This window comes from Brachyistius frenatus, unplaced genomic scaffold (assembly GCF_029030835.1).
Source record: "Brachyistius frenatus isolate BFR_SWC_R1_liver_20210118 unplaced genomic scaffold, ASM2903083v1 Contig_2, whole genome shotgun sequence".
NCBI lineage: Eukaryota > Metazoa > Chordata > Actinopteri > Embiotocidae > Brachyistius > Brachyistius frenatus.
This window is the reverse complement of record NW_027210601.1, coordinates 3051155-3063186: the sequence shown is the minus strand read 5'-3', so window position 1 is coordinate 3063186 and position 12032 is coordinate 3051155. Positions and strand designations below refer to the sequence as shown.

Genomic DNA, 12032 nt, shown 5'->3' with positions numbered 1-12032 from the left:
AAAGCGAGGCTTCTACAACTCTGAGAAAACACCGTGTACCTCTTGCAAACACTGCAGAGGCACACAACACATACAACATGACTTTAATAAAAGGTTCCGTTTACAAAAATTTTCATGGCAGCCGTATTGGAAACCAGTAATGGCAAAAAAAAAAACCTCTGTTGTGACATTGATAGTGTCAGTGTATAGTGTGATTGTCTGTGCATTTATCCAAAAAGTCCTCTATAAATTTAATCATACTAACATTATTGTGGTATTTTGGATATAGAAAAGCGCACATAATTGCTTTGTCGGTGTTCAAGCACAAAAAGCAAAGACATTTTCTGATTTTGATTTTATCTGCTGAAAGAAAGCAAGGTTTTGAAAACTGCGAGGTATCGGACAAAATGAAAGCACTTTGCTTTCAAGCTGCTTTCATGTATGATTGGTATTATTCCATGAAAGTGAGCCCCTAACAGTTGTTGAAATGTGCATTTGCAAAGGATAATACTGGTGTAATTTTATTCTCTCCAGTACCCATCAGCATGAATACCTGTGAAAACCACAAGTGCTTCGCTCTACAGTCAGAAGCTATTACTCTCTTTTCTGCTGCAAGCTTTGTCAAAAGCAACAACTTGTCTCTTCCAGCTGTTTTTAATAGATTTTTGAAAACAGCAGGAGCCTCTGGTGGTAATGTAGGACGAACCTGCAGCAGAACAAACAGCAGTAACTTCTGTGACAGTGAAGAATACCTCAGTGGGTTTAGACTTTCATATCCATTCTTGTCAATTGACAAAAAAATAAACAAATACTGTGGCAGTATTGTTCTCCTTGAAAGTCAGCAGCGGTTACGCATCTGCTCTTTCCTTTTGATGCAATCCTGCAAAAATTCTTCTGGATGTCGGTTTGAGTTTTAAGCTCAGTAAATGCAAAGCAATAAAAGATTGACATCTCTCATGTTCAAGTTACTTGAAAACTGTAATCAGTTACATTTGAAACAGAGTTACAAAATCACAAAATAAAGGTAATTGTAATCAGTTACATTTACTGAGAAAAAAATATGTAATTAAATTGAAGTTACAATTCAAGATATTGGTGCGTATAAAGGGGTCATACGCGAACATATTTTTTTTCGATACAAAGCTTATATATAGAATATAATAATCATTGTTGCTCTGCATCTTTTGGCAGGAATCTCATAAAGACCCCATTTGTTTGGCAGTATGCGCTTTGTTTTTGAATGGTTTTCTTGTTTCAATTTGCACCGGCTCTCGCCTGTCAATCAAATTAATCTGTATTGCTCTATGCAACCGCGCCAAGGCGGTAGGCCTATCAGCCTATCATCAGTCAGCATTGAGTTTACCTGAATGTTGACTTGGTTTGAGGTTCTGGGAACATTTTTCTGTTACTGCAGTCACCTGTGATGTCCATACTTGTGATTTGTTTTGTTTTTTGTGCTTTAAAATCAAAACATTTTAATCTTAACTCGAGTTATATTGAAGAATTTTTAATAAAAGTTTGACTGTACTGTTGAGGTTTACACTGCCTAGTTTACGTAAAAAAAATTTTTTAGGACTTTTCAATTTCATTGCTCACTTTAAAACATTTGTGGAAGAGTAGCAAAAAGTTAACAAATGTAATGAGTTTCATTACTTTGATGATGTTCTTGAAATAGTTGCATCACTTATTGCATTTTTTTAATAGGATAACTAGCAATCTCTTACTGAGATATTTGTATCTGTAATCTATCCATCCATCCATTATCTATACCCGGTTTATTCTGAACAGGGTCACGGGGACGGGGGGCTGGAGCCTATCCCAGCTCACTTAGGGTGAAGGACATAGAGACAGACGGAAACAAAGACCATTCACACTCTCATTCACACCTAAGGGCCATTTGTAGAACCACCAATTAACCTGAGACGCATGTCTTTGGATGGTGGGAGGAAGCCGGAGTACCCGGAGAGAACCCACGCGGGCACAGGGAGAACATGCGAACTCCGCACAGAAAGGCCCAGGCCCGGATTCGAACCCTGAACTTTTTTGCTGCGCGGCGACCATGCTAACCACTGTGCCGCCCTAGTATCTGTAATGTCATTTCAAATTACACATTACTTTCCACAGAGCAAGTAATCACATTACTGTAATTAGTAATCCCTTATTGTCCCATAACACACAAATGATTCATTATAGTGTTGTCCTGTCTTAGTTTTTAATGGGAGAACTGATATTTTTTAATGTATTTTTTTTATTCTATAAACGCTGTGTTTCTGTATGCTTGTAAGTGTCTTCCACAGTAGCGCTGCCTCACCATCGTTATTTATTACCATCAGTAATCTCCAAAGACTCTTTTTAGCGCAGATGTGAAGGGTGCAGTGGTGCTATCTTTGTCTCATTCTTCCTTGCTTGTTCTGTCTGCCCCCCCCCCTACCGCCACCACCGCCACCACCACCTCCTCTCCTCCCTCCTCTTTCACTCTATCTCCCCTGCTGTCTGCCTCCCCTGGCAGTCTTCACCAGCTTGTGCAGCCTTTACTAACTAGCTGCGCACTCCCACTCAGGAAAATGATGATGAGACAGCAAAACCGGCTACAGAGACAATGCACAGCGGAAAGAGAGGGCGAGAGTTGCATGAAGGGAACGGGCTGCAGGAAAAGAGAGACAATGCGCGAATGAGAGCCATCAGTCTTTTTTTTTTTTTTAGCACTTTTACCACATATATGTTCATCCCTGGGGAGCACTACGTCTCTGTCTCGGCCTCTGCCTCCCTTTCTGTGCCTTTTCCCTCCGTAGTCATCATTCAATGTGTTTTCCTCCCTCACCCCTTCCACACCCTCCTTCCCCCTTCCTTAAGTTATTAAATCTGTTTTCAACCCCCCCCACCCCCACCCCCCCTCTGCTCCTCTCTGCCCCGCAACCTTTTTGTCTTGTGCCACTAAGTGGACTGCTTATATAACAGTGTACACCTAGAGGGATCCCCCGCCTCCTTTCGCCCAGCCAGCCCGTTCTTCTCACTCCACCCTTTCAGCCTCCTCTCCTCCTGTTTTTCTCCTCTGCCCCACCTTACCTTCTCCTCGTTTTCCTCCTCCTCCTCTTCCTTTCTTCTCGCGCCTCCTCTATTGCGGACTATGTTTTGGAACAAACGGTCCTCCTGCTGTGTAGCCACGGCTGGTCAGGCCGAGGTGATAACCAAAACAGTAAACAGTAAAGTAACAGGACTGCGTCTTTGTTTAATGCAGAAACAGTTAGTCGAACAGCAGAATATTAAATAGTAGATATTTTGATAATCACATGCCAAGAATTATTTAAGTTATATACAGAGTTAAATTCTAAACATTCTCAATAAAAAATTTTAAAAAACAAGCAATTTGAAAATGTCCCACTGGCTTTGTGAGATTGCAATGGTCATTTTTCACTGCCATTTTATCGACTTAATGATCAGTGCATTCATCTACAAATGATTCAGTGAAATAAATCACTATGGCGCTACATTTATCCCCAGCTTATCCACTCAAACCACACGGATGCACCAAATATGGTTAAATTCAGTAGCCTCCCATGTACACTTTTGCATATTTTTCCGTCCGTCCAACCAGTAAATGTTCAAGCGCAAATGCTTTGCTGACAGGTGTACTGCGTTCGCTGTTCTGTCTCAGCAGTGCCCAACAGCCTTTCATCCATAAATACTATTGAGCATTCAAACACAGACGCACTCTCTTCCCCTGATCTTCGTCTCCTCGCGTTCAGCTCCTCTCTCTTGTCGCACACCGCTGTCCTCTCACTTATTTCTCAATGACTGTGAGTCTGCCTGACTTTTTACACGCCACTCGCATCCAGGATTCTCCTCGGCGCATATTTTCATATTCAGCACACCATCTATCTCGCACTTTCATCTCGGCTCTATCTACCGTTCTCCCTATCCCACACCCATTGTACTTCTTTATCTATCTCTACCCCTCCGTACCCCAACCCCACCCGCATCTCAATCCTCCTCCCCTCCTCCTCCTCCCCCTCCTCCCCCTCCTCCTCCTCCTCCACCAACCCCCCTCTCTAAATATAGTCCTTTGAAGCATAGCTGTGTTGTCTTCTTCCCGCAACACAAGACAAAAGTCTGTCATCTCACATCTTAGCAGCGGGGATAGAAAGCACAGATAAGATTGATGGCCCAAAAAGAACACTGGTTAAGAGAACTGATATTCATCTGTCTCAGCATGTGTGCAAATGAAGAGAAGGGAAGGGATGGATATGAGAGGGGAAAAAAGCAGACCAGAGTGGAGGAGAGGATCCAGAAAAAGGAGCAGTTGTAACACCACAGTGAGACAGAGAGAGTGAGAGAGAGTGAGAGAGAGTGAGCGAAGGGTGCTGTGACATTTCTGATCTTCATTTAGTAATTGAATGATAATCTCTCTGGGGGCCTAACCGAGTAACACGTGCGCATGTTTGTGGGAGCCAGCAGCGTGTGTGTGTGTGTGTGTGTGTGTGTGTGTGTGTGTGTGTGTGTGTGTGTGTGTGTGTGTGTGTGTGTGTGTGTGTCTGAGCACAACGTATGCACAGTGAGCGCTGGTTATGTGAAAGTGTGGGGTCCTTTGTATGTGTGGAACAGATAATGTGTAAGAAAGAGGAAACAACCGAGAGGAAAAAAAAAAAAAAAAAAAAAAAATGGGTGCAGAGGATGAGAGGGGAACTTTGCCCATAAAGGGGGAGGTTTGCGCACATAACACAGCACAATACCGCCACCTAATGGTGCTTATGAGTCATTGCAGCCCGTCGGTGCAGGTTACACATCACTGCTGCCGAGGACAATTCCCATCTCATCAGCTCACCTGCAGGAGCCCTTCTAATGACTTCTACTTTGTCTAATTACAGATTGTGTAATTTACATAATAAGTATACTTAGTATTATAAACAGTGAAGGTAACAGCATGGCAGCTGTACATGAAATCATATCACATCATCCCCCTGTTGTTCGGTGAAGAGTTTTAAATCAACTAAAGGGTTACTGTACCGTCATGTACATCTCACACACACACACACACACACACACACACACACACACACACACACACACACACACACACACACACACACACACACACACACACACACACACACGCTCCAGCTTTGAGTGCTTTCTTTAGCTGCTAACAGCCTGCTCATCCATCAGCAGCGGTTGCCAGGGGAGCTTGGTCCATGATATGTACAGTGCTCAGGCCGTTTCCCCTGCGGCCAGAGCATACATCGCCACGGACAGGATCTACTTCCACCTCAATGACCCGGCCTCTAGCTGGCTCGGGGGTGGAGGGAAGACAGGAGTGCAGATTATCATTCTCAGCGCGGTTCTCAGCACTCGTCACGAGGCATTTAACAGAAGAAAAAAAAAAAGTGTGTTTTTATATGCAGAGGACAAAGATGTGATAGTTCATCTCTTGAAGAAAAAAGGTGTTAAAATGCTGAGGGAAAAATCCATCCCTCTACAGCCTCTTTGCACTGCGTTGTGTTAACCATAGTGCTGGAATTATTAGTCCATTCATTTCAGCTTGTCGATGGGCAGATCATTAATTGAAAAGTAATTGATCATTTTTTAAAGTAAAACTGTTGATTATTCAGTGTCTCGCAGAGATTTTCAGCTTTTATCTGTTTTACATCATTGTGAATTAAAGGTCTGTGTTTTGGTCATAAAAAATAAGCTATGTCAATTTTATGAGTACTGAGCAATTACATATTTAAATAGGAAACTAACTATCTGTGAACTTGAAAAAATACTTGGAAATTTGCTTTTTTGCTTAGTTGCTGAAAATCAAATGAGCAAACTGATTCCTGTCTCCACCTGCAAGTACTGCTCATGTTCACTCATCATCACCATGTTATGTCTTGTTTGTTTGTAAAGTGGAGAAACAAGTTGTATTTTTCCAGGACGTTTTGTGCAGAACTACTTTTGGCTGAAAAGTGAGTTCCCGGAGTACTTGGCACCTTCACAATTACAACAAGCTTCCAAATGTAAAACTATTCCTTTAGTCGATAAGGAAAACACTTATTTGCGGCCTCGGTTGCTTTCTTCTTTATGTCTGTCTTTGTTGAATTTTTCTAATCACCTTCTGTCTGTGTTTTTATTTCAGGCTTCGAAAGGAGGGATACACGGTGCAGGTTAGCGTCAATGACTATCTGGACATCTACTGCCCGCACTACAACACCAGTCAGCGGGGCACGCTGGAGCGCGTCATCGCCGAGCAGTACATCCTCTACATGGTCAGCTACCGTGGCTACCGCACCTGTGACCCCCAGCTGGGCTTCAAACGCTGGGAGTGCAACCGGCCCCACGCACCCCACGCACCCATCAAGTTCTCTGAGAAGTTCCAGCGTTACAGCGCCTTCTCGCTGGGCTACGAGTTCAATGTGGGCCAGGAGTACTACTATATCTGTGAGTCTGGCCAACAAATACCAGCGCTGGTATATTGTGATGGATAGGAAAAAATGCCTGAGGGTGCAGCACATCCAATATTTTGATCCGAGATTATAATGAGGAGCCGCTCTTCAGCTGCTGTCACCCACATGTATTGACGGCGTGTGGGTGTTGCTAATAGATTCTGGAAGTTCAGCTGAGGACGGGTAGTAGCTCATCTGCCGCAGTTTACACAGCTGGTTGTTGAGGGTACTTTGGCCTGCAGAGGGCACATGGTTGACATGTTTTGTGTGTTTGCTCTCTGTCTTAGCCACGCCCACCCACCACCACGGCCACAGCTGCCTGAGAATGAGGGTCTTCGTCTGCTGCTCCACTGGTGAGACTCTGCCTCAGCTCCACATGTCTCCTCCAGTCATTGTGTAGCATCTCTGCTCTTTCTGTGTCACTTTACTTCCCCTCCTATCTCTTTGTATCTCAAAAACACACAGAGAAACAGAAAGAGGCAGATAGGGAGAGGAAAAACTAAGATCTGACAGTCTTGTCTCAGAGAAAGGCTTTTCTGTCTCATGGTGTTTTGGCGAGGTTTTGATGGTGCCGTCTTTTCCCTGGAAGCAGTGCTTTGAAAGTGATGGCTTAATGTTATTCTCTGTCTCAGTGCTATTACAGTAATGCTCCTTCTCTCTCTGTAAAGGACACACTTTTGATGTAAAATGACCAAAAAAAAATTTAAAAAATAGATTCAGTTGCAAGGAGCAGCTCTCTCTGCCCTCCTCTCCCTCTGTCATTCCTCATACCTCTCTCCCACAACTCTCCTGAGCACCTCCTCTTTCTCCCTCTCTGTCTATCTCTTCTCTCTTTCTTGCTCTCTGATGCCTGCTGCTCTGTATAGTGTGTGTGTTATTTTTACCCTGGTAGCCTGCTCTCTCCCCTGCAGGCCTTTGATCAGGCAGCACAGTGCTGAAAGGCTCCCCCTCTCCTCTAACCTTGTCAGCACTAATACATCCCACACTCAGGCCAGTGTCAGCCCCTGTGTACACATCACCTTAACACCCCCCTCGCCCTCCGCCCCCCTCCCATCCCAGTGTCAGTGCTAATCTATTGATGTGGCTACCACGCCTGCATTTGGCTCAGTTTGCCTGCATCTATTTGTGTGTGTGTGTGTGTGTGTGTGTGTGTGTGTGTGTGTGTGTGTGTGTGTGTGTGTGTGTGTGTGTGTGTGTGTGTGTGTGTGTGTGTGTGTGTGTTTAAAATTTGAACATGTGTGTGTCTGTCTGCACATGGTCGTAAGTCAGCCGTAAATTTTTCTAATGTTGTGTGCGTGTGCGTGTGCGTGAATTGCCGTGTGGAAGGGTGCATTTAGCCGGTTTACGATCCACAACCTTTGCTTAGCAAGGTCATTTTAACACCCTGCTATCAAAGCCGCTGTTGATTTCAGCTGCCTTCTTTTCATTCTCTCCAAGTGTCTCCCACTTTAGCCCTCATAAGACTTTGAAACAAGAAAGCCACGTAAATATTCATGAAATACGCTTTACATCTGCGAGGAGTTGCAGAACTGATTGCTACCAGCATCTGTGTACATCTTCTGTAAAAGCTATTTTAACCTCCTAGCAATGCATCACAGTAACAGGCTCACACAGACACACATATTTAGCTGAAGAAAAACAAAGCAAAAACAATGCAGACGTATACGCATCAACAAACCCACACATCATTCATTTGCAGATAATTTGGCAATGCAGACTGATTATAATTCCATGTCTAGACAAACAGTAAATGTAATAATGATTTCTGTCTACCAGTTACAAATGCTTTTAATCGTCAGATGGGATTCACAGTCCAGGATTTCTCCGTTCATTTTCTGTTGCAGGAGTACTCTAACTCATGTTTTCATGTAACTGTGTACTATAACAGTACACAGTTTAATGGTACCTAAATCACACATTTTTCTTAGTCTTGTCATTTTAATGTGTTTTCTCCTCCTGTCTGTGTCTCATTTTCTCTATCTCTCTCTCTCTCTCTCTCTCTCTCTCTCTCTCATATCTCTGTTTCTGTTCTCTGCTTTTTAAATCTCCCTCTTCTCTCTGTATCTCTGTGTTTGTTGTGTGTGTGGTGTGTTTCTCAGTCTCCCAGGCAGATGATGAGTCCAGTCAGACCTCTCCCGACTACACAGTCAGGCCGAACATCAAAATACACAACCTCGGTGAGTGACTCTGAAAATGAACGGCAGCCAGTTGCCAGATGCAGGTCAATATTTGGCTTTGGCTGCAAAGCCTGATTTGTGTACCAATCATTGTGGGAAAAGAACCAAGCATTTGTTAGTTCTTTGATTCAATGGTTGGCAAAAGAAAATCCACAAGTCATAGCTGGTCGATGAATAAAACCTTTATTTTCTGCTTTTGAGAGTTGTGCAATAAGGACAAGACCATGAACACGGCAGCTTCAGGGATTTAGCGATACTGTATTCTTACATACTGTATTTGTGCGGTATGTGTCAATTTTATTATATTTCTGGTCCCATTTTCATCATTTCTTTTCGTTATAATATAACAATCCCAAGAAGTAATGTGGAAGCATCAAGCCAATACACTGAAAAAAGAATGGGCCTCAGTATTGACCTTATTACACCATTCATTCGTCAGTGTCGCTGCAAGATTAATTGTTTCCCCTATCGGTTGCATTAATTCAGATATGATGCTACACAGCAGTCTCTGACCTCACATTATCTCACATAAAAATGATTTTAATGAGTTTGCACACGGTGAGGAATACAGATTACAAATTCAGGGAGCACCAAAAAAAAGGAGCACGCTATTTGATGCACAGCAATGCAGACACACTGAGTATCAAATTGAGCATAAACTGTTTAGCCAGATTATATAAAGTCTTACTCACAATCTCAGTAAAAATCTGTCGTCAAACCAGGAAAAACTGCTTTCAACTCAGGGAAGTACAGCAGGTCATTGTTGCTCCAAGTCCGTGAATTATGAGGGATGTGCACAATGGACTCTTTTGGTAATAATTGTACTGTTTGCCTTCTCTTCCAAATAAGTTTGGCTTTGAAAGCCGTATCTAACAGCTTGTCTTCCTGTCTTTTTTATGTGATCAGATTCCCAGATCTCAGCTTGTAACTAGTACAGTCTTGTTAAAGAATGAAAAATCTGAAAATAATCATTTGTTGTTTTTAAATCTTCAAATGTGGTAATCTGTAAAACAAGAACAACACAAATCCCCTACAACGTTCCCCTCGCACAGGTCAAACCTTCCTTCTTCCTCTGTGGAAAATACACAAGGTCAGTAGAGCTCTTGTAAGAAATGAAAGGTCCATGTTTACCTAAGGAGAAAGCATGTCGGCAAGCGAGTCAATTGTGCAGCTGAGTGGTTACATAAACCCTCTATTTTTCTTTCTCTCTCTCCATCCCCGTCTCAAACAAAAGCCTCTTGCTGGCAATCATTTAGTATGCTTGTTTCTGGGAGCTCTAGGCAGTCTATGACGAGGGCTAAGGGAGTGTGACCTGCCAGAGATGGAAACTGAGACCAACAGAGACGAAATGAAAAGAGCTCTTGAGCCATCAGCGATGAGTACCTTCAGAGAGAGCGATAAGCCAGAAAAGAGAGAAATAGAAAAACAGAGAGAGAGGCAGGCAGAGAGGGAGAGACAAAGTAGAGACAGAGAAAGTCAGAGAGATGAAAGACAGGAAGGAGGCAGCGAAAGAGAATTGCAGCAGGAGAATGTCTGACTGAAAGGACAGATAAGGCAAAGTGAGGCAGAAAAAGAGATAAAAACCGGAGTGGGGGCAGAGAAGGGGGAGTGCAGAGAGAAGGGGCAGAGGAAGAAAGAAAAGCACAGTGGTGGGCGAATTGCTCAGCAGTAACTTAGGCTCCAAGCTTACGTAGAATTTAATATATATATATATAAAAACACATTGGCAGGGAATCATAAAAAATCATAGCCTCGAGCTTTGTGATGCATTTTGCTGAATACATTTGGTGGAATAACAAAATCAGGGCATGCACAGGCAAACACACACACACACACACACACACACACACACACACACACACACACACACTTGAAAACAAGCCATTGCCCTGATGGCCTTGCTGACCGCTGGACTCCCACTCTCTGACTCACCCTCAGGACCAGACCAGCCCACAGACGAGCATCAACAGATCTCTCCATCGCTCTTCACATATGTTCGGGCTTGCTGTCATCCTCGTTTCTTTATTATTAGCTTTGCTCCTGCGTCACATTTTCCTTATTTACCACAGTGTTTAAAGGATACATTGGCTCTTTGACAGCTAGAGTCTCATTGTCAAAGTTTTACACGTTATTTCTTGTGTAATAAATGCCGAGCTCTGGAAACAGAGACGTTGCTGATGTCAGACAAGAAACATAACATACAGGTTTTAAACAAATCCCCAGGTCAGCCAAATTTACTTGGAAGAGAACATTTAAGGGCAACGATAAAAATGCTATCCGGGCTGTCCGCCATTAACATTCATCACAATTTATCATCTGAGAAACAACATGCTGATACCATTTGCAATCTGCATGTAAGCAGTGCTTACGAATCGCTTTTGCCTCTGTTGGTTTATTTACAATCTGTCACATGGTCTGATTTGCTTGCTTTTCTTTCCCCATTAAAAAGTGTTTCCAATTATGAGTCCACTGCATAACACAAAACATTATTCATGAAGTGTGAAATGTCTGGATTTTGCCATTTTTATGTTTACTTCCTTAAACTGCTTTCAGCTCACCTCTCCACTGTTTATAGCTGTGGATGTATTCAAACATGAATTATGAATAGCAGAGATTTGTTATGGTACAGCTTTTTACTGCAAATGGCTACCAGTATTTCCATAAATGCGTTACGTGATTCAGCATCAGTATTGCCTCTTCCTGCTTGAGCCAATCATAAGTTTCTAGTTTCCTGTAGCAAAAGCAAAAGCTCAGTATACATTCAGTCATGTGTGAAATACTTGTCCTTAAACACTTTCCACCTGAGTATCTGCAGCCACAGAGGAGGGCTAAAGGCTGAAACCTATATATAGTAGGTTAGAAAAGAAAATACAACCGGAAACAGAGTTTAAAATGTATAAATTAACATTTAAAATACTTGTTTCATCTGTTTTGTGTCTTCTTTTATGCAGATTTCCTCAATACTTCTTCCGATATGTTCAGTCTGTAAACTCGTTTGAAACCCTCGTTCACAAACGTGACAGCTGCTGCTGTTAACAGATGCCATGTGTTAGCAGCAGACTAACAACAGACATGTAGCCTCCTGACCTCACAAATTCATTCATGCAGCCTGACACAGCGATCGTGGTAGCCATTTTTCTCTTGTTTTGTTTGATTTGTATTGTGCTAACCAATCACTAATGTTCTGACAACATATTCAATTGACACAGAAGCTGCATTCGTGATTGTTAGTAGCAATTTAACTCATGACAGTAGAAGAAATATTTTGACCAAGTCATTCTGAAAGTTAACTTAAAAGGACTTGTACAGGTATATCAGTGTCATCCATGCTAGATGTCTTCTTTTGTTGCTATGTTTTAGGAAGCTACTAGGAGAATGACAACCCCTGATTAGAATCAGTGAACATGTCAATGTAGGCAGCGATTCAGAGATCTGACACCAGGCTAATAGCTTC

General features: G+C 42.6%; 1 protein-coding gene across 1 annotated transcript in view; it reads left to right on the top strand.

The window, feature by feature from the left end:
- efna3a (ephrin-A3a) overlaps positions 1-12032 on the top strand; it is a 56515-nt gene that overhangs the window by 39886 nt on the left and 4597 nt on the right. The window contains exons 2-4 of the mRNA XM_069693428.1: positions 6095-6396; positions 6689-6754; positions 8501-8578. Coding sequence (XP_069549529.1) covers positions 6095-6396; positions 6689-6754; positions 8501-8578 — 446 coding nt within the window. The remainder of the gene's footprint in view (positions 1-6094; positions 6397-6688; positions 6755-8500; positions 8579-12032) is intronic.